Genomic DNA, 21,748 nt, shown 5'->3' with positions numbered 1-21,748 from the left:
GAGACACACAGGGGCGTTTTCCTTAAAAAAAAAGTCCTCTGCTGGTCTCTCCCCATCCTATTAAACCACCTGGTTTCTATCCTCCTCCTCCTCCACCACACTAGGAGCTTTAAGTCACAGCACACCTTTTTAGAGTGAACGGCTGCCCACCGCTGGGTTCGGCGTGGGGGTATAAATGGCCGAGCCTTCCCTCTGTTCCAGCACAGTCAACTTCCCGACATTGTTTAGCACCGGTCAGTCAACTTGATTCACCTCTTTCACGAGATTTTCGCTGATCACCGACGAAAGCTTTTTACTTGACAATCATCACTGAATTATGATTTATTAGTACAAAGCATTCGTGTTAATGAAGAACTTTCCCCTATCAAGTCACGACTTGTTGCTGCTACTTAACGCCAAGTAAGATACACTTTTATCTATATTCTTTGTCACGAATCGATTTTATTTAAAAATGAACACTCATTTCCGATTTATTTGGTTAAATTTTTGTTTGATTTTCTTTAAAGTTTACACCTTAACCTCCAATCCCTCCTGGGCAGTCGTCTGGGAAACTCAGGCAATCAGAAAGAATTGAGAGTAAGTCCGCTATTAAAGTAAAAACTTTTATGTAAGCAGAATAGAAATTTCAACTCTCGCTTTCTTTTTTTTCGCAGGTATTGACGCTGCTTCACTACGTCCCTTGAGGTAAGCTACCAATTCAATTTTTATTTTCAATGTTGCTACGTTCTTGTGCGTCGTTGCTGAGACCAAAAATGGCAGGTTCAAACAACCGATAAGAAAAACTGGAAAAATAAGAGAACTCATCTGATTCGTTAGCCGAGCTTTTTACCTTTTTGAGGTCACTCGAAAGCCTCAAGCGATTTGCTGTTTTAAAAGTTATGTTTCACACATTTTTCACGGGGAAAGGTAGGAATGGGAAACGATAACCAAATGTAGCTGCTGTCGGTTATTTTGGCTCGCTGATGACCGTCCTCGGCCGGTTTCGCTATCACGTGCACATTTCGTGTTCGTTTGGTTCGAAAGTCTTTTCCTTTTTTTTCTAGCTTTGTTATCGCTTTAAAATATACGCCTTCAACGCTTTGCGATATGTTGCGACACCGTAAACTTCCCATGGTAACTCTGAACAAGGAAGGAAATGGGGAAATGGAGAAAACCCTGTTAGCAAGTGAAACCGCGGAAGCACTGAGGTTGAACTGAGACCTTGTTCCGCTCGAGAGGATTTCCGTTTCGACTCGTGTTTTTGCCAAAGCGGTCCAAGGCCCACTAATAGGTGAAAAAAGCGGGGATGGGCTTACATATAAAAGACATGCTCGTCCTACATCTCGAAAGTCAGATCTTGCTGGTTGCTAGTCAAGACTCGATGCAAACTTAGTTCCTCTCCTGTACAATAACTATCACTTAATTTAATTCTTCACGTCCTACTTATGCGTATTTCAGTTTTGCTAAACAACTACATACTGAAAATGGTGCAAGAATCTGGATCAAAGTCTTTCATGAACGTCAACACTGCCGTCTCCCGCAAAGACACTGGATACGTGAGTGATCCAATGGCTGGCAGGTAATCTGAGAAACCCTTTAGTGGCTGCCCTGATTCGCTTTACTACTCGATTTGTTCTGTGTGTCAAACATTTACAGGACCCACAGCCAGGTTGGCGTTAAGCAGCAGTACGGATCGTCGAGCAGCAGCTCTTCATCAAGCCAGAAGATGGACTCGCAAAAATACGGAGCATGGGGCCCGGTCTACAAGAACAAAGATCATTTTGCCAACATGCATCTCTTTTAATGAATTCTTCGTTTCAGTTTTCATATTAATTCCCTTGTTCACACCATCCATAATTTAAAAAAAGAAAAACATTGTAGTATTCATAAACAACTTCACAAAATAGAAGGTTTTTTTAAACATGGGCAATCTTAAATAGTAGAATAAATAAACGATAAAGATGAAATTCTTAAATACAATTGTTTCAATTTGCGATTAGTTACAAGGGTAAACAACCAAATCTTTGATTGGCTTACGGATGCCGCCACTAAAATCGAAACCTAAAACGGAGCTGTCGAGGGCTACATACAATTCTGATGAGTCAAAATCCAAGCAATACACGGGCGAACGCAATTCCGGCTTGACAAAATAAAGCTGAACACAGCGGGTTTGTCTTTTATCCCAAAGGCGAACTCCTCCATGTGCGGCTGTTCCAGTCAAAATGGTCATATTGTTGTCGGTTGCGATACAGTTGATGGCAGAATCATGAGGGTCGTCCCACACAGAGACGTTGCTTTGCGTTCTAGAATATTTATGCAACAAGATGACTATCAAATAACAATGCCAAACAAATCGTGAACAAAGGTAGTCACCTCAAGTCCCAAAGACGTAATGCAGAATTGAAATCGCCCGTCAATAACTCGTTGGGGGATTCAAAGTGCATGTCGTAAACACCTTCACCGTCTCGAAAATTGTCTCGCAAAGGACAAATTAAGGCACCGCTAAAATGGAAAGCCATGGTTATAAAAGTAATTCAGTGATGAAAATGTTTAGAAGAATCTCATATTCCCGTGAGTTACGTACGTTGCCAAATCAAACAAATGAGATGGTGGAACACCGCCATGTCCGGCAGTCCCCGTGCAAAATAACGTACCGGAAGGATCGATATCAAGGGACAAGATTCTGTCATCTAAATAAATCTCTTCTATTGCACACTGATTTTTCCAACTATGATTCAATACTGAATTTGAGTTGTCAAATCGAAATATCTAGTGAAACCGCACATCATCTAATCAATAAACGAATACAATAATGCGATAACAAGTCTAATTGATAATACCTTGACGAATTTGTCTCTTCCTCCAGACACAATCACGTTTTTGAACAATTTAACAGAAGCAACATCAGACGAGTGGCAATTGGTTTCTTTAAACTGTAATCTTCCTGTAGATGCCTTCCAAACAAAAACAGATCCATTTCTACATAAATGAATGATTTTATAAATTAGTAGTTTGAATAAGATTACGTTTCAATGAAACTTACGTGTCGCCTGCCACAACTACATCTTCGCCGTCATCCTTGACGACAAATCGACCCATGTCTCCTCTTGAACCGGAGAGGTTCAGCTTTGGTTTAACTCTTCCTGAGAATGGTTTATTGTGATGAAATGCAGCTGCTGGGACCCTAGGGTATGCTCTGATATGATTTCCTATATTTTTAAAGAATTATTATGTATGGAAATTGACTAGAATATGTAATTTCAGTCTATTTACCTGTTCCAACCCAAAGAACATCTGAGTTAAGTACCAGCCAAGGAAGTACATGCCTGGAATTTAAAATATGCAAATTTCATGAGCAAAAATTATATCTGCTTCTAATAAAATCTGATTTCACTTTTCACGAATGGATGCAATTGGTTTGACCAAGCAAACCCCTTTTTCCCAATGCTTGTGAACTCTGAACCTGAGTTGAGCAGACAAATAAGTGTGAATCCTGCAAAACGATGCTAGATTAATGATAGGAGATTAGAAAACATGATATATATTTAGCTCACTTCAACTGAAAAATTGATGAGGACTGATTGACAAACAGGAGTTGTTTAGCTATCTGTTCCCACAGAAAACTATCTGGTCCTAGAATGGCATAAAATCTGTGGCAGACTTGGGCAATCGCTGGCCACCAGTCTTGTCCACAAATAGCAAAAATATGTAACAGAATATCAGTTGGCAGATTGGTCAACATTAAGATATTTCCTTCAATGTCTTTCAATGAGTCCTTAACCAAGGAACCGTTGTCGACATCCAATTTCGAAGAATAACTCATTCTTACAAACCAAATAACAAGTTATTATTGAGTAGAGACGACAACACATGATCTAAGTATCCTCTGAATTGATGGCTTTAATTTGAAATTCAATCGGTAAAATCTCAAAATTATTGAAAAACCAACACGAAATATTACTAGAAAAAATAAAAATAAGAAAAACACTGAACAAGTCTACTCTAGATAAATGTTGATATTTTCGAACTTAAAGTTCGTCTGATCCATGTTTTCTTTTTTAGAGAAACAAATGACGATCAATTTGAATTGCCCACCAAGGCCATCAGATGGCGATACTTGTTAGTTATATTGTTATTCTTGCATAGAAATCCTAATGCCAAATGCGCAGATCAGTCGATAATCAGCAGCTGGAGATTGGCAATCAAAAGCCAGCTTAATAGTTAATACTTAATGGCTGATAACATTCCTGAATCATTTGTTGAAGATACGACTTTCTGAAGCATACCGAGTCATTTTAAAGTAAAACCCAGACACAATTGTTCAACTCCTTTCTTGCCTACTCATTTCGATGCAAAACTTGTTGTGTGTATGTCATATAATGAGTACAGTTTCGTTGTACTCGACGTGAATGAACTGAATCGTATCGGTCACGACATTGCCACCATGCATTGTTCTTCCGACGTGTTTAGATAGGCAGTGAATTGTTCTTGTAACTGGAAAAAAAAGCATTGACTGGAGAAAGGCAATTTCGAACTTTGTTGTTGTTCAGTTTCCACCCGTCAGCAGTGTCCACGGAGCTGCAGTGCGTCAGTGGAGGCGCTTCGATCGTTTGAGAATCAGAACTTTGGCATCGTTTCAGTCTACGCGACCTGTGTATTGTGTGCTCAAGTCGCAGTTACATCAACCCTCTCACGAGTGCTCCTTCTTCGCCTGGCCATACCATCAATTGACTAAATTAACCTTCGTCTTTTCCAAGGACACTCAACATGTTGAACGTCCGTTTCATCCGAGATGTCGTCTAAGTCTTCCGGTTGTCAGGTAAGGAAGTGACAATTGGCAATATTCCTTGTATGTACCACGTACTTTTAAGAGCTCTAGCAGCTTAAGGGTCAAGGGTTTGGTCAGAAGCTGCTGTCAAGTGGAAGCTGGCAATTGTCCCAAGAATTTCAAGGTTAAAGCTAGACGTGGAACAGGAAATTATAGATGTGTTGCCTAACGAAGTTTTGCCCCTGGATCGATATTCGCACATTTTCTTGGAGGCCAATGGCAAGGTCGGTACGCTGGCTGATTGTTGAAGTCAATTGTTTACAAATTTAGTTATCGTAACTGCCGCTAGATGACAGTCTCACCATTTGTCGCGACATAACTTCCCGCGGGAATTCGTGAGGATTTTTATTTTCCCTGTTCAAGTTTGCTCACACGACGACGACGACGAGGTAAATCTTTAAGTTAAAATTCCCCGTTCAACTATGACGGAAAGCATTTAAGCTGACCTAGGCCGAAATAAACAGAATTGCGACGAAGAACATGTAATGAACGACGCGGATTTGGCGTTCAGCAAACAGCAGCGGTTTATCAATCCGGAGACCGAACAATAGAGCTAGGTTTGCAGATCGATGGCGTTGACGTCACGTCAGACAAGCCTGCCGATTACGTATATATATATTACTCTCAGTTCGCCACAGTGTTGTCAAAGCGACTCGTTTCATCTTTTTGTACGACATTATTTCTTTTTCTTTGCGATGAATCGGCAAAACATTGAATGACATTCCTTCTTTCACATCCTCCATCTCCTCTTGAAAGCCAGAGAAGGGTAGTTTCGATTGTAATCAAATTCTCGATGGGGTTAATGATCTTAAATTCTGGAATGGTTTCAATAGGAATGGCCGATTTTAGTGAAACGTGATTCACTAAAGATTTTGGGTGGGCACTGATTTAGTCAATTTCATTATCCCCATCTTATAACATATCAGATTGATACCGATAGAAGAAAGAAACATATCAATCCCAGTTAAAAAAAAGGAAAGAAAATGGAAAAAGCTAGGAGGATCTGGCGACGCAGACTCTCTGCAGTTCTTGCTTAGGTCTCCGCCCACCTTTGCGTGAAACGACGCCAGCAACAACTTTGCACGTGCGTGGCTCACCCCGAAAAGCAGCGCCGTGGGGAGAGTGAGAGAGAGAGAGAAGGCGGACACACGCACACAAAAAAGATAAATGTATGTGTATGAAGATCAGTGCTGGTTGATCCAGCCGGAGCTTCCGAACGTCATCAAATTGAGCTCGTCGCCCAATTTTTTGGGGGTTTGTTTTTGGTTTTCCATCGTTTCATCGATTGCGTAACTTTCGAGAAATTCTCGTTATCGTGTGGTACGTGTTTCATCTGCGATTGGGGAGGTACAAACAGGAGCACCAATCACGGTAAATAATCGGCATTGCAAATCGAATGGCAACGACAAAATTTCGTTTGTTTTAGAGCGTAGAATTAAATTTTGTATCCCGTCAGTTTTAAATGTCTGTCTGAGCTTTTGATCTGATTTCAATAATAATGATCCCTCCTTCTGTTTGTACATGACGACGTCGACGCCAAATCTGTGCACGAGGTATGAATGAGTGTTCTCACGCACGGAACGAACCATCTTGACAAGTCGCGACCCAGCCTTTACCTTAGAATCACAACCAAAATGAGTGAGAGAGGAATAAACTTCAACTTTAAAAAAAGAAGGGGGCTGGAATAGAAAGTCGTAAAGTTCCTGGTTTGATCAATACTCTTCGCAAACTTTTGGCACAGGCCAGCGCCCGAGCGAAATTTTTTCTAACTCTAGTAGAACTGGATGTTGATTGAATCGTGGCGAAATTCGCACAATCCTCCATACGGATAAATTTTTGCGTGTCGGCCGCTATCCGTATTTAAAGTTGCTCGAATTTTAACATTAAGGCTCGGCATTGTAGAGCACTTAAAAGGTAACCTTCCTTCTCGTAGTAGTAGTATTGACCCGCTTGTGTTCATCGGACTGTCGATTGGCATGCCTAATGAGAGAACCTCCTCTTGTCCTTGTCGACCTGCTCCTCCCTCGATATGCAGATTAGAGAGTCTCTCTCATACATGGCCGCTAGTCCTTCATCAAAATGCTGACAGTTCACGCTGGGCATGTTGCCATGATTCAATATTCGTCTGCTCTTTTTTCCTCCTCCTTCTTCTATATGGCATATAGAAGAGCTCTATCTGGAGAGATCTCATTTTTATTTCTTTACTATTCCTTTTCTTTTCCTTTATTCTTTCTGAACACGTTTTGCGAGAAAAACGAATGACGTGGCTCATCAATTCGAAGGCCTTCTTTTATTTGAAAAAATATATTTCCTGGGCATTTATAGGCCTTCAAAAATGATCTAGACTGATCTCTGCGCCCCGCCCTTTTGCAGTGGTCACTGACAAACGGCGTTATCTTTCGCCAATGTAGGAAGGAACAAATGATGAACAACAATATCAAAAATGGATGCCATATTATCAAGCTCCCCCCCCCCCCCCATTGCCGTTGGTCATTAATGTTCGATGAGTTCCGCTTCAAAGCTCAAAGCTGTTCCCGCATGAGAAGCAGGGTGAATAACCATTCGACCTTTAAGTGCGTCCCGCCGTCTTGAACTTGATCATGAAATTTATATGATCAAGTTTCCTCTTCCTTGTCATACGTATTCCATAGTCCTCTGGAAGTCAACCGCAGCTTTGATGGTTACGGTCCCTCTCCGTGTTATTCCCCTTTCCAAAAACAAACAGAAGGAATAACAAATAACTTTTGCTGCTTCCGAACGATGACGTCGCGTCCAGTGTCATATATTTTTAGAAGCAGGGAAGAATAGCGAGAGCAAAATAACCGAACAATTCATAATAAATAAAAACAGTCTGGATGAAACAGGTCAGCAGATGCCTTTGCCCCGCACACCCAAAGTGCTGCGTCTCGCAGCTGGACGCCGGCCAGCAACAGTAATTTCTTTAGCGAGAGAACGAAACTGAGATTTTCTCTTCTTTTTTTGTCGTGTCAAGAACAATTTGCGGGCTAATTGCGGTTCCTAATGGACTACAACGGCGACCGGACATTAATGAAGCCAAGTGATTTCGATTGGCAGCAGCCCGGCGTCCGAATCGAATTAAAATAGAAAGGGCAGGAAAGACAGACTATCATTGTTGATCACTCTCGATTGCACAAGGATTGGCTTTCATTTTTGCCTTTGGCTCAGTGATGAAGGTCTAATTGATAACATCAAATGGGGAGTGAGCAGCATTGCTACGTGATTACGTATTCCGTTGGTAGGCAATTCGGTAACAATATAGACTCGCATAGAAATTGCGTCGAAGCTCTAGCTCCTATTGTGAAAGATATGGCAAACGTTTTGGGTTGAAATAGAGTTACATGGTTCAAAACGGTCGGCGTCCGTCCTCCTTTTTGCGTTCAATATCCAATATATCAGTCAGCAGCAATTGATAATATGGAAATTGGGAATTTTCAAGTTTTGGCGGTGACGTGTGCAACTTTAGAGAGCGACAGCAAGCATCTCTCTACAAATAGATAAAAGTGGATAAATAGTACCAGTCGCGAGGCGACTGGGTTTCCTTTGTTGAACTGGTTACATGCCAATCCGATTTCTGCTTCAGTCGAGAGGTTAAAGGGAAAAAAAGTACTTGCAGAAGCGTTTGGAATATCTACATGTATCGATAAAGAGTTATTGGTTGAAAAGCTCAGTCTTGACAATGTCTACACTTCTCGACTGTATTACACTTTATAGCGAGACCCCTTTTTTCCTAGATTTGATTTACGTCGAAAAATTCCAAGATCTTTATTGTTGTCATGGGAATAAACGACGTGCATCGCCGTACTCTGGAGGTAAACAAAGCATAGGGGAAAAGTGGGCAGGCCGACTTCACTGGATGTGTGTACGTACGTACTCCGAGACTTGGGAGTGAGAGAGAGAGCTATATACGACACACAAGGACTCCCACCCCGTGTTTTTCGATTGGTGGTCGTTACCCTGTCTTCTCTCTCCTCATGGATGGATCAATATCAGAACATGGCGAAAAAGACGAGTCTCAAGCCAAAGTAAAAAAATATAAAAATAAAATAAAAAACAAGGAGAAAAAAGACGATGGTGGGATGTGAACCAACAAACAAAAGAGACGGACTAGGCCAGCTGGCAGGATGAATGGCCCTCCCCAACACATGCAAACCCTGTCCATCGTGGAAAGATAGGGTTATCTGTTTGACTAAGACTCGCCTCCCCCCCGACTAAACCTCCTTGTACGTCCAACATGCTCTACATGGTTGTCGTCGCAGTCCTCCGTCAGTCGTCAAATATAGACTAGTAGCAGTTGGATTGAATGCGATGTTAGTTGCACCATCCGCTTAGCGCATACAACCAACTTGAGAGAGTGGCCGTCTTGCTCCGTCTATAATCCCCCGCCTCGCATCGCAGACTCTGTGTGTATTCAGAGACGAAGTTGCGAATGATGAGCATTGCGACGTAGACTGTGTGTATATATAGAGGGGGGCCACAGTCAGTGATTGAAAAGAAGAACTCTTAATCCAATCGTGTTTCAGAGATGGGGGGGGGGGACGGCGTCCTTATTAGGTTATCAGGTGCAGTTCAGCCGCGGAACCCAATGCGTCGCAACTTCTCGGATGCCTTTGATTTATTTCCGGCTGGACGCAAACTCGAACTAGCAAGACTCGCTAAGGTTTGATAGCCCGGGATTTTCAATGATTAAAGACAACACATTCCGCTGTAACTAAGGGGCTCTAGTCGAGATTAATTCTTATTTGCATACCTTTTTTTGGGGGGTGGGGAAATGCCAAACTTTGAGCTCTTTCCTATTTATTTTATCGTTTAAAAAAAATGTGTTTGGATTGAGCAGCCTCTGATAACGGGTCAGACAATATTTGGATAATCAAATCAGCGTCAGAGTCGTGAAAAAAAAAGCAAGAAAATGAAATTGACTTTCTGAGATGACGTTTGGCTGAGTGGGAACATCAAAAGACGTGATGGATGAGAGACCTGTTTAATCGTCAATTTCCGATTTGTTGACTCGGTTCTCAACTTCCCAATTTGATATGGAAAACCGGTGCTGCTGCTGGTGGTTTCTGCGGTGTAGAATTCTCGATGGCATCAATAAACGATATGACCTTGAAACGAAAGTATTCGGCGTTGCGTGAGTTTTATCACGTATACCATCAATTCGAATGTTCTCCATTCCCATGACGAAGAGAAAAAATAAATTAAATAAATAAAAAGAAAAAACAAACAAACATTAAAGTCAAATGCAATAGTGTGCAAAGTGCAGGTGGTGGTGATGGCCTAGCCAGCCGTGTATATGCAATTCAACCGGAACATGACATCAGCCATTTGACGTCACGGGAGAGACGAAGGCGCGGTTCGTTTCTCCTCCTTCCGACCGTTCAATCCACCCTCGCTCTGTACGAATGCAATATTATGCAACCATTCGTACCTACCGGATGTACGTAAACGTTTATCTTTTCTGGTCGGGGTAAAAACACATTTATTAAAAAATGTCTTTTTTTGTTTTGTTTAAAAACAAATATCTGCGTCGTCGAACCACTTCCTTTTCTTTCCCCGGCATCGTTTGTTGACCTCAAACCTCCAAAAATGTTGGATGAATCCTATGGTCTTGTGACCAGCCGAGTGGAAATGTTCTCAGTTCTTATCTCTCTTTTTTCTTCTCCGCCCCTCCGTTCGTGTTTGTGGGAGCGGCTGCGATACACACTATAATGCTGTGTGCCGCGTGTGTGTGTGTGTGTGTGTGTGTGTGTGTTTGTACGTATATCAGCTGCTCAATTGGCCCGCACGGAGTTCAGTCGTTCCCTCGGGTCTGTCCTTAAAAATACTCGCGCAACAACTTTTCTTTTCTCGCCTTCAATTTTTCCGCGTTCCCCACCACCACCACCATAGTGTCGCGGTTGTTCTTTGTTTTTCTATTTCTGGCGGATCTTTTTTTTATAATTATTTGGTGAAATCGAGTTTGAAATTCTAAAAAAGGAAAAATAGAAGTATATAAGTTCCGCTTCTTCTTAATTTTTCGTCTCGAGTGGCACACCAAAGTCGCTCATTTTGGATGAATCCTTCCGGCCATCGTCGTATTCTCCCCAGCAAAATTTCCGGGAGAACTACTACTACTCCACCGACCATCAACAGGTGCCATTGGGTGCAGTTGTGCAGTACGAATAGTTTGTTCTCGGTTCGCTGTTGGCCGACCTGAATTCGAATTTGTTTCCCCCAATTTCGTTCGCTGATTGGTCCCGATGGCCGCAGCCGATGCTTGTGAATCCAAGACCCATCTGGGCAAACGCGGGGTAAGGATCGAACTGTGACAGGTCGATCTGCTTTCATTTTATTTTTTGTTGCCGATGACAGGATCCCACAAACGGCAAATTGTGGATTCCGCACGTTTAGATTTTTGTTCTCTATTTAGATTTTGTCTTGTTGAAAAATGTTTTGCTATTTATCATTTTGCCTGTTGTCGTGTGGTCAAGTCGTGCTGCATCCCCGCTCTTTTCGATTCGATCGCGCACGATATACCTACCGGAACTCACCACCCCCCATCCTTGCACCGGCTGATCATCTCCAAACCTGCGAATGTTTCATTGTCGAAACGAAACGGATGACGAATGCCACACAAAAGTAATAAAACAATCAGATGAAATTAGTTCTTCCTCCCACCCGAAATAAGTTCCCCGACAAAATATAGAACACATGAAAAAAGGTATTAACTCAGCATTCTTTGGTCTTTCATTTACCCTAGCGTATGTCTTCCACTCAATGGGGCACTTTCATCTTGTTTTTTATTTTATTTTATTTTATTTGCTTATTATTTCGCTGTCGTCGAGCGAACACATTCCTTCGTGTCGCTTATTCCTTATTTTTTCTTTTTCTGTCGACTACTGATAATATCACGATCGTGACTGGTAGATTTATTCTTTATGGCGAAAGGTCGCCGTTACTAGTGCAAAGCTAGCCAACCGTGTGACGAGCAAAAGGGAGGGGGTCCCGGAACTTTTTGTACTGTCGTCAAATCCTTTGCACTGATCTCTTCTTCTTGGCATCTCCGGCTCCCCTTTTGTGTCCCGTCTCTTTTCTTATGGTCCGACGCGTCCTCCTCTTTTTGCCCCCCCCCCCCCTCCACTCGTTCGGACCAACTCTTAATCACTTGGCCGATGTGAAAGGCTTCTTTATTTTATTTCATTTTATTTTTTTGCGCTTCTCTCCGCACAATGGCAGCCATTGCGCGGAGAGATTTTCCTTTTTATTTTTATATATTATATCTGCGGTAAATGCTTAGCTAGACATAAGAGTGGTATTTCTTTCTTTATCTATCAGCGTCGTAAAAATAATAATAAAGGAACGGCGAAATAATAATATGTTGTAAATTACGCGGGTTTTGGTGGGCGGTATTAAAAAATTGCTTTTCAAACCAGCTGCCGAGTCATTTCCGGTCTTATAACAACGATATCAAAAAGATGTGAGATTAATGATTATTTATTAGATGCTATCTTGTGCATCCAATCGTGACGTCGAGTCGAAATGTGATGCTGATATTATTTGCGGCGCACTGAAAGAATAAGAAAAAAAAAATGCGATTATACAATTTCAAAATTGCGTAGTAGCACTATAACGGTGTTTTTTTTTTTTTGTTTTTTTTTGTTTTGTTTTTTTAAATCTGGTTTCTTTTTTCTAAAGAACAACGTAGTTTGTGTCAAGTTACGCCCACTAAGGTCATGCGGGTTTTCTTATAAAACTTCACTGATCCTGCATATTTGATTTCTTTGTGACGCATTTGAGAGAGACTATGAATGTCTGTGTGCTGTTGGGTTGTGGGCCATCAAATTACTTGATGTCTGGATGACGCAATTAATTATTTTTGTTTTTGTTTTTTAATGGATGAAATTACAGGTGCTGGACGTTCAGCCGGTGCCGGATTACAGGTGCCGGATATCGGAGAAAAGTGCGCGGAGGATAGCCGAGAGCGGTGATGGACTGGCGGTCACACGTCGGCATCATCACAATCACAATAAAGCACAACAATGATGGATAATGAGCTGTCAAATCAGGAATTGGTGAAATGCGTCGTGGTCGGCGACACGGCCGTTGGCAAGACGCGGCTCATCTGCGCCAGGGCCTGCAACAAGAAGGTCTCCCTCTCCCAGCTGCTCAACACGCACGTGCCCACAGTTTGGGCCATCGATCAGTACCGCATCTACAAGGAAGTGAGTGTCAATTTGATATTGAATGAGCTCTCCATTTATCTCCCGTCTCTATCCGCATTCCGGCGCCCCTTTTTGATCCTTTTGGTGGCCGAGTGTCCTCAAGTTTGCGGACGATGCAATAACGATGACACCTTTTCCGAGACCCCATCGAGGATTTATCTCTTGCCGTTATTATCCCGTATACATATCAAACAAGAGTGTGATATGAGTCGACGGTCGTAAAAACAGAAGAAAGTCACCTGACCTATCCGGCACTAATATCCAGCCTTTTTCTTTTTATGCTCGCACACAACGCAGTGTATTATTTCACGTGATTCAGTTTTCCCAGAGAATCGCGTGATATTGTCACGAGAGAGCATTTGGAATTCAATCAGTGTGCGTTTCATTTAGCCGAGACCCAGATTTTTTTCTCTATTGCGTAGAAGTGGATTAGTCATTTCGATTGGGATTGGCTTTTTCCGATATTCACGTCGGGCTAATTGTCTCCGCCATTGTCCGCCCGTAGAGAGAATACAATCATCAGCTATTTCCGGAGTCATTGCCTGGATACCGGCTGCTGATTCGCCCAAAACAAAAGTATCAACGAAAAAAAAAGGACCTGCCCTCAATTGAATTCTAATCACGACCTACATGCCGTTCAATACTCTGCCCGACTTGCTGCAATATTCCGCTTCAATGCAAAGCTTTTGTGTAGTATGTCAACGGACCAAAAAATCTCTTTCGCTTCGCTTTTTTGTTTGTTTTTCGTGCCGTTGTTATAATATTCTTCTTCTCTCATCTTGTTATGTTCGCTCTTCCTCTTTTGATTTCTTGCTACTTTTTATTCAATGGCGTACGCTCTTTTTTTAAAAGGGTTTTTTTTTCTCCCTTTATGTTTGAAGGGCGTCGTTGCCAGACCAGATCGTTTCCGCGCATAAGACTGGGCTGGCTGGTCGTTTTTATTGGAGATTTTCATCGGTTTTGTTATTTATTTCTATCATTTTTTTGTTGTTTTTCTCCCTGGTCCTCCTTCTGGCGCCATAGTCCTCCATCTTCGGATCGTATGGGCGGCAAGTGTAGGTTCGAAACACATTTAATGGACGGCGGAGAATTGAAGTGTTTTTTTTTTTTTTTTTTTTTAAGGAATTTCAAGGCTGCGATAGCAATTGATTGCGTCGTGGAAAGTTATTTTTTTCTTCCTTCCAAGGTTCCAAGGATGCTGGATTGACTGGTTTTGGTAGTTTTATAGCAAATAGACTGCTGCATAGTGTTGAACGAAACACTATGTGCATTTCTCTGGTTTCTTTTTGTTTTGGAGGCCGCTCGAGGTTATCGACTTGCGTTGCCCAATTTCTGCGACGTGACCAAACCGAAGTCACAGAAGAGAGCGTCGGACTTTTTATTATTATTTTTCTTTCCAGACAAATGTGTCGCAATATCCACCCCTCCTTTGTTTTCTTTGCATCCGCGTTTGATTATTTTTAGCTTTTTCTTGCGGCGGCGGTGGCGGCGGCGGTGCAAGGACAGCAGTTCATTTCCCCTCTACAGTATTTTAGATCGTCCTGTTTAGCTTTGTGGTCGGCGGTTGTTTTCTAAATTTTTCGTTATCTTTCTTTTACTTGTCGACAGGTTTTGGAGCGCTCCTGGGAGGTGGTTGACGGAGTGAATGTCTCGCTGCGACTATGGGACACTTTCGGCGACCATGAAAAAGACCGGCGTTTCGCCTATGGAAGGTGAAAATCATTCGTTTTTTTTACTAAAAAAGGTCCCAGCGTTTTATCATTAATCACGGGCTTCAAGTTCTCCAGACAGGCATTAGTGTCGTTTTATTCTTCAAAAAAAAAAAGCTATACTGAAGAACGAGCTTTGGCCTCCCCCCCACTGCCACACGTCCTTCCATAACCAAATGTGCAGATTCCGGCTAGCTCCATCTCGGCACCCAATGCGGAAAAGCATTGGAGGGGGGTTCTGATATCCTGCTGTTGCCGACCTTGGCGTGTCTAGCCATACATGATCTTTTTTTATAATCACATCACGGGCACCCCTTTTTTATTTATTTTGATTTTTTGTTGATGTAAAGTTGTTTCTGTTTTGGCTGGGCTTGACTTGCCCAAACGAATTGATGATGTGATGAACAATCATTTTCATTCCGTTGTTTGCGCTGTAATCAGGGGACTTGCGATAACTTTGCGGTTCTGCATCCATCTCTGTCCATAAAATGAATCGATATTGGCGAAAGGAGTCGACAGAGTGAAGAAAAAAAGAAGTAGAGCGAGAAATTGATCTTATCACGCAATTTGATGAATGTATATGCCGATGGCAACTCTCGCGTGAGGTTTATTTTTATTTTCTCGCCTTTATAGACCGTGGCGAGTCAAGTTCATCTTGACTTTGTCGACACCTCCCCCTTTTTTCTTTTCTATTTGTAGCAATAGGGACGGTGGGGGGTCGATCAAGGAACGTTTTTAAATGCAGGAACCCGCCAACTTTGTATTGATCCAACCATTTCGGTCGAGACTCGTCTCTTTCTCTCTCTCTTCACCTCACGCTTTCTTGCTCTCGTCTCGTACAGCAGAAAAGAAGAATGAAAAAAAAGTGAACTATGTATAGAGCTCTCTAAAGGAAGACTTTCATTTAAAAGCGACTATAGGACTATAAGCCGGAGCACTGCCAATCGCCAAGGAGATCGTAAACCCAGTGGCCAGTTGCCGGGGGGAGAAAAGAAATTCACCAAGAAGCTATAGAAACCTATGGCAACTCTATAATAATAGCTCTTGATATTACTCAAAATACGGGGCTAGGTGACATCTAGACATTTATTATCATTAAATTGTGTTTTGGCTTTGTTTTATTAAACTAATGTTGGGGAATAAATTTGATCCGATCGTTGCGTGGCAGTTACCAATGTCCGACGCAGGATTAATGTGATTTGTGCCAATCTTTGTAAACGCTCAAGGCCCTGTTCCCCAATTATGGTTAATTGATGGCAACGGCTATTTTGGTCGAAATTTCACGAAAGGAATACACGTCTACACGTGTCTACTGCCCCCAGACGCAAATCAAATAATAAAAAACCTTTAAATAGAAAAAAGCTCTTTTTAAAAATCAAAAGTTTTCGGCTTCCGGTTTTGTTCGTAGACAACAGACAAAAAGATCCTTTCAGAGTTTCAGGATAGGCCATAAGGGAAGTATCGCTTTCATATCGTTCCGACGAGAGAAAAAAGAGAGATGAACCGGATCGAAATGCGTCACGCGAAAAAAAAGCAGCAGAATAGCGCTGGTCGATGGAATCAGACGATGACGTATACATATACTATAAATAATAACAACTTCCCTTTTTCTTTCTCTCTCTCTCCATTCACCCTTTTTCCTCCTCCTCCCCCCGTTTCTTTGGAATTATCTTCACTTTCAGATCGGATGTGGTACTGCTGTGCTTCTCCATCGGCAACCCAAAGTCTCTGCGCAATTGCAAGGCGATGTGGCTTCCGGAGATCCGCCGCTTTTGTCCCAACACGCCCGTCTTGCTCGTCGGATGCAAGAACGATCTTCGCTTCATGTACTGCGACGAGACCTACTTGTCCTACTTCAAGGATCGAAACCCGTTTATGCGGTAAGACGAACGATATCAAGGCGGCGCATCCATCTTATCTGCCCTCCATCCTGGTGCTAACTTGATGTCATCGTGGCGAGTGATACGGATGGATTGCATCACCCCAAAATACTGTTTCCGATTATTCCCCATAAGGGAAAAGAATAAGAGCAGATAGTTTTTGTGTGTGTAAGCGGTATGATAATGATTCGTGCAGTATGGGGTGGGAGCCAACTACACAAATAAAAGAACGTCGGAGAAAAGATTTGATGGATCCGTAGAAAGTGGCAAGTCGAGATGACGAAGGCAGAGAATTGATTTGAAATCGTTTTGGCGACCAGCCAAATGGTCGTTTTTTTTTCTCCCCCTCTCCAGTCTTCTTCATCTTATTTCTTTTCGGGTGAGAGGGGGGGTTGTTTCGTGACTCGGCTATATTTTCCCGTTTAACGCACCCTTTCCGTCACACGATCTGCGAACGGCTGCGCGGCTGCTGGATAACATGGTTTTTGTTTCATTTCTTTTCTTTCCTCTATACACATAACGGGGGGATGGATATCATGGACGTTGCTTCACTGAAGTAGGCCGACCAAAGAATGCGACCTCGTCATGCCGGACCAAGCGAGAGCCATCGCATCTGAACTGGGTCTTCCTTATTACGAAACTAGGTAAAAAACACACCATCCATGTTTTTTGACGCATTGAAATTACGAATTAATTTTTTTTATTTTTTATATCGATTTCTAGTGTGTTGACGTATTACGGAGTAAACTCGGTATTCGAAAATGCCATCCGGGCCGCTTTAGTCTCAAGGCGACAACAGAGATTCTGGCTGGCTGGTTTCAAACGCGTTCAGCGGCCATTGCTCCAAGTAAAAATTTAAACATGAAATGAAATATCACACATACCTATTGATTATTAATTGGTTGATATCTTTCAATACTATAGGCTCCATTCTGCCCACCCAAACCGTGCTACCCAGATATGTACGTCTCGGCCAGTACTTACTTTGAGAATTTCCAAACTCTTTACACCCGCCAGGTGAGAAAAAAGAAAAGATTTTAACGTCTCCCAGCGTCTCTTTCGCTGGTTTGTCTCGGTCTTATTGATTTCTGTGCCCAACTCTCTACTATATATTAAATGATTCTCTTTCTTCTGGCACACCCGCTCCCCCCACCTACCTACCTACCTATTTCCCCCTTTTGTTGTTGTTTCTGATCAGGCGTACACGGACGTGATATTTATCACGGGGAGCGTGGGCTTTTCAGCGCACCGATTCTACATCGCTGCAGCCGCTCCTTCTCTGGCCCGGCTAATCGCCACGGCAACGGCCAACAGTGATATTAATTGCTCTGATATTGGCACGAGATCCTCCAGCGATTGTAGCATGGTACGCTGTATAGATTCTTATTGATTGAACGGACCCGTAATCCTTTTCATTTCTTATGTGTGCGACATGTGTGATGGTAATCAGGTCAGCAGTGTGGGCGACACTTCAGCGTCGGGCGGTAGCAGTTATCACAGCGAAGAAACGGATACAACATGCTTGCTGGACGTCGACAGGACACACTATCTACGCTTGTCTAATCGAATCAAGGAGAAATTAAAACGTCGCTGCAGCTTTCAGGTGCGTTCAAATTCGGCAGCTAATGAGCTTAATTAATTGCGTTTGTTGATCCAGTTGTCGTCGACTACTTCCGCGTATTCCAACGACCTCCGCTGCCCGCAGTTTAGCCGCGAAATTTACCATCCGGCGGTCCAGTCGATCAGCGTGGAACAGTGCCAGGGAATGGACCACAGGGGTCGGCCGTGCGTGTCAACTCAGACGGTGGTGACGCTGACCAAAATCGTTACACCCAATGCCATGCGTCAGTGCTTGTGCTTCATCTACACGGGCCAGATTGACACTCGGCTCTGCTCGCTGCAGGTGAGATGACCATTTCTGTCGTCCATAAAATGTGTCACGTCACTCATGAAACATGATCCTTACATCTTTGACTTCTCGTTGCAACTTGTTTATTTCGTCCTATCCAAAATCCTTTTGATCCCGACCTAATTTTTGACCCTTCAGTCGCTTCCGATGACTTTGCTGCTGGTAAGAGCTGTCGTTTTGATTGACTCATACGATCCCCCGTTGAGGGGATTTGGCATGAACTCAAATTGCCCCGTCGAACGTTTTTTTCCTGAAATTTTAACTTTTTTCTTTTTCGGTTCGCCTTTAGGAAATTCGACAAGCGGCAGAATTCCTCGACCTTCCCGAGCTGTTGGCTTTTATTCACAACATCCACATACACGAAGAGTTCCTCAATAACGATGTACGCCAGCAATATAGACAGGTTATCTTCTTCTCTGCCTCGTTGTGTCTCCGGTCCGTGAATTTCAGTTGCTGGGCGGCACCAGAAAAGCAAATTGTGAACAAGACACGGACGGAATTTATAATCAAATACTGGAACAAAGTCCGGGATTTTCACAACGTGCTCTATTTTTTGTTGGCCATTTCGTTTTTTCCGTATAGATAATTCGATCCCGGTTATTGGAACTTGGTTTGAATCAAGGTCTCTATGCCGACGTGCACTTTCTGCTGGACGACGGTAGCTGCCCTGCCCATCGACCGCTTCTGATGGCTCGTTGTGACGTCATGGACGCCATGTTCGCCGGCGATTTCCGTGAAAGCTCAGCCAAAGTGGCAAGTCCAAATTCCGTGTTTTCGCCTATTCAATTCGCCTATTGTATTCGATTTATTTTTAGTTTTTTTTTTTCAAATTTGACAATTCCTTTTGTGCGTGTAGGTGCAAATGCCGGGCGTGAGCGAGACCACTTTCCGTCAGCTGTTGCATTACATTTACACGGATAGAATTCCCCCGCTTCAAACCATCGCCTGCGTCCCTTTGGTCGAATTAGCCAATCGACTCTGTCTCTCTCGCTTAGTCCAGCTCATTGAAAGTTACATGGTGACTGAGATGCAGAGGATTATTGACGCTGGTGGCGAAGTTACCATGGAGTGCCTCATGCTCCTTGAGCCTTGTCAGGTATTTTCGATTAATTCTTATTCATTTAAAATTTGGAACCGTTGTATGACTTGATGTTTTTTCAATCAATAGATTCACAATGCTGATCAGCTGGCCGAGTGGTGCCTGACTTACTTGTCGACCAACTACAACATGACGTGTAGAAAAGCACCGAAAATCTTGAAGACGCTGCACTCGGAGAACCAGGCTCACCTGGCCCACCACCGCTGGCCGCCCGTCTGGTACCTGAAGGAACGCGATTTTTACGACAAATACGTAGCCGAGCGCAAGAAGGAGGAAGGCTTGAGCAAACCGTTGAAACGCAGCCGGAACAATTCCGGTTGTCTCTGTTTCGTTGGCAAGACCAGGCGTGGCGATGATAGCAGCTATCATTCGGTGTAGATGTAGACGATAGAAAGTAGAATGATGGACAAGAGCTAACGAGAGGGGAAATCTTATGGTGACCGTCGTAATAGCCTAAAAAGAGAAATTACGGTTCTTAAAAGTATCTCAACAAATTTTCGCTAGTAGCCCAGCTTGCGGAGGAGACGAGAGGTATCCTTAAAATATGCATGTATGGATTATTTTCACGCCGTAGCGTGACACGGTCTTCACAATACCGTTCCACTATATTTGCCGATTGTGTGTACACTGTACAGTATATACATATATATATATACATATGTGCGTGTTTGGTCAGTGTCGTGCACTTGTCCCACGCCCCTCGATCCCAATGAAATATCCATAGGGAATTGCAATAGGGATTCAATTTGGAAAAGAGGTTTATATGCTGCGTCTTCTATTTAGTAGAAAGCTTGTGCTTCGAAGAGATTGAAGTTGTCATAACAGTGAGTGAGTGAGAGAGAGAAAGAGAGCAAGAGATTTCTCGGTCTCTACTTTATGGCAACCAGTTCAAATCCTTCCTTCAATCGCGAACCGCGCAACTCTGTCGCGGTTTCTTATTTCGCAATCAATATTTGATATCCAAGTATATATATTATGTATATATATATCTATAGATTTGCGCGCGCATTCTGTTGCATAACGAACCAAAAAACACAGAAAAACAAAACAAACAAAATCAATGCCGCCGTTATTATTCTTATCATGCTATTAAATTGAACAGCTTTATCGCATCTTTAAAAAAATATGAACTAGTGTGTACCCCCTCCACTTTGCTCTTCCTCTTCCGATCCATGTATATTCCAACATAATACCCCCCAAATTTCACTTCAGTTTTGCGCGCTTTGTTTTGAGTAAAACGCGGGATAAACGTTTTAAAAATGTGGATTTCAGCTTAAGACAACGAGTCGAAAAAAGTAGATCGAGCTTAAAAATTCTATCCCTATTCAACCGTTAACAAAAAAAGATGCATGAATAAACAAAACTGACTGCCATATTACGTACTACAGCGACCAAATGTTATCGATTAACTAAAAATCAAGAAAGGGTTAAATTATCCCCACTATTTTCGGTCGTGCACAACATGACCACGTTCAAATTTTACCATTAAAAATAATCTAAAGTTGAACATTGTTTCCGTTTAAGACCTTGATTCGCCAAGCAAAATTCTTATTCAATTCGTGGTTTATTATTAGTGCGCGTATTAGTCGTGATGGCTGTCTGCTGTTATAAAAGTTGATCTACTCGAATTAGATGGTATACGTGCTGCTGATGTTATTAAATACAAATGCTGATCATTCTTCCCACAAAAACACTTGATTTGAAAACAAGATTCTTGGTTAGAGTCCCAGACGCTGTCGCATTCCGAGCGCTGTTCTTTGGTACATGGTACTAGTTCTTTACTGACCGCTAGATGCCACTGACTTCAATTGATTTTGTCATGAAGTACAGCCGGTACAGCCTGCATCACGAACACGAAACATGGCAAAACAAATTGTTGCTATTTTATTCTTATTTTTCTGTGATTCCAACCAAATATCGAATTGAACTTCATTTGTGTAGGTTTATCTTGATCTAGTTTCCTTATTTTTATATATTACATCCATTTTTTCAAATTCTAGAAAGTCTGTCATTCCAACAAGTTGATTAAAAGTGCTCAGTTACTTTCCATCCATTCGATCCTTATGCTCTCAAAGTGAGAAACTCACATTTGAAGCCAACTTACAGTGGAATTAGACAAATGTGC

General features: G+C 42.4%; 2 protein-coding genes across 16 annotated transcripts; one reads left to right on the top strand and one right to left on the bottom strand.

The window, feature by feature from the left end:
* Window positions 1-1,758: 1,758 nt before the first annotated feature.
* LOC124341093 (F-box/WD repeat-containing protein 4-like) lies at window positions 1,759-4,020 on the bottom strand. Of its 2 annotated transcripts, XM_046794024.1 has the most exons (9): window positions 3,761-4,020; window positions 3,534-3,663; window positions 3,374-3,472; window positions 3,253-3,305; window positions 3,023-3,188; window positions 2,820-2,958; window positions 2,564-2,748; window positions 2,353-2,481; window positions 1,759-2,282 (listed from the first exon to the last, which is right to left on the bottom strand). In XM_046794024.1, the coding sequence occupies exons 1-9, from the start codon at window positions 3,849-3,851 to the stop codon at window positions 1,976-1,978; spliced, it is 1,299 nt and encodes a 432-aa protein (XP_046649980.1). In that variant the 5' UTR covers window positions 3,852-4,020; the 3' UTR covers window positions 1,759-1,975. The 2 variants fall into 2 exon arrangements, with proteins under 2 accessions (XP_046649980.1, XP_046649979.1); XM_046794023.1 differs by having other exon boundaries at window positions 3,534-4,020.
* A 151-nt stretch (window positions 4,021-4,171) lies between these two features.
* Window positions 4,172-21,314, top strand: LOC124340920 (rho-related BTB domain-containing protein 1-like). 14 transcript variants are annotated; one of them, XM_046793734.1, is made up of 16 exons: window positions 11,098-11,115; window positions 11,296-11,443; window positions 12,713-13,026; window positions 14,635-14,738; window positions 16,418-16,615; window positions 17,173-17,259; window positions 17,339-17,462; window positions 17,540-17,632; window positions 17,814-17,981; window positions 18,066-18,218; window positions 18,273-18,518; window positions 18,663-18,686; window positions 18,814-18,927; window positions 19,107-19,277; window positions 19,381-19,620; window positions 19,693-21,314. In XM_046793734.1, the coding sequence occupies exons 3-16, from the start codon at window positions 12,844-12,846 to the stop codon at window positions 19,999-20,001; spliced, it is 2,214 nt and encodes a 737-aa protein (XP_046649690.1). In that variant the 5' UTR covers window positions 11,098-11,115; window positions 11,296-11,443; window positions 12,713-12,843; the 3' UTR covers window positions 20,002-21,314. The 14 variants fall into 14 exon arrangements, with proteins under 14 accessions (XP_046649695.1, XP_046649687.1, XP_046649693.1 ...); XM_046793733.1 differs by having other exon boundaries at window positions 11,296-11,525; XM_046793739.1 differs by lacking the exons at window positions 11,098-11,115; window positions 11,296-11,443 and adding an exon at window positions 4,172-4,798 and having other exon boundaries at window positions 17,176-17,259.
* Window positions 21,315-21,748: the final 434 nt, after the last annotated feature.

Source organism: Daphnia pulicaria, chromosome 5 (assembly GCF_021234035.1).
Source record: "Daphnia pulicaria isolate SC F1-1A chromosome 5, SC_F0-13Bv2, whole genome shotgun sequence".
In the NCBI taxonomy this organism is placed as follows: domain Eukaryota; kingdom Metazoa; phylum Arthropoda; class Branchiopoda; order Diplostraca; family Daphniidae; genus Daphnia; species Daphnia pulicaria.
This window is presented reverse-complemented; position numbering and strand designations above follow the sequence as displayed.

What these genes read in the sequence shown, in the direction of transcription:
- LOC124341093 (XM_046794023.1), bottom strand. Translation starts at nt 3,802, where the DNA reads ATGAGTTATTCTTCGAAATTGGATGTCGACAACGGTTCCTTGGTTAAG. An exon ending in GAAGAGACAAATTCGTCAAG is followed by an intron (nt 2,749 to 2,819) that starts GTATTATCAATT and finishes CGGTTTCACTAG; the next exon opens with ATATTTCGATTTGACAACTC. An exon ending in TTACGTCTTTGGGACTTGAG is followed by an intron (nt 2,283 to 2,352) that starts GTGACTACCTTT and finishes TAAATATTCTAG; the next exon opens with AACGCAAAGCAACGTCTCTG.
- LOC124340920 (XM_046793727.1), top strand. Translation starts at nt 11,065, where the DNA reads ATGGCCGCAGCCGATGCTTGTGAATCCAAGACCCATCTGGGCAAACGC. An exon ending in CGGCGTTTCGCCTATGGAAG is followed by an intron (nt 14,739 to 16,417) that starts GTGAAAATCATT and finishes CTTCACTTTCAG; the next exon opens with ATCGGATGTGGTACTGCTGT. An exon ending in GTGAAAGCTCAGCCAAAGTG is followed by an intron (nt 19,278 to 19,380) that starts GCAAGTCCAAAT and finishes TTGTGCGTGTAG; the next exon opens with GTGCAAATGCCGGGCGTGAG.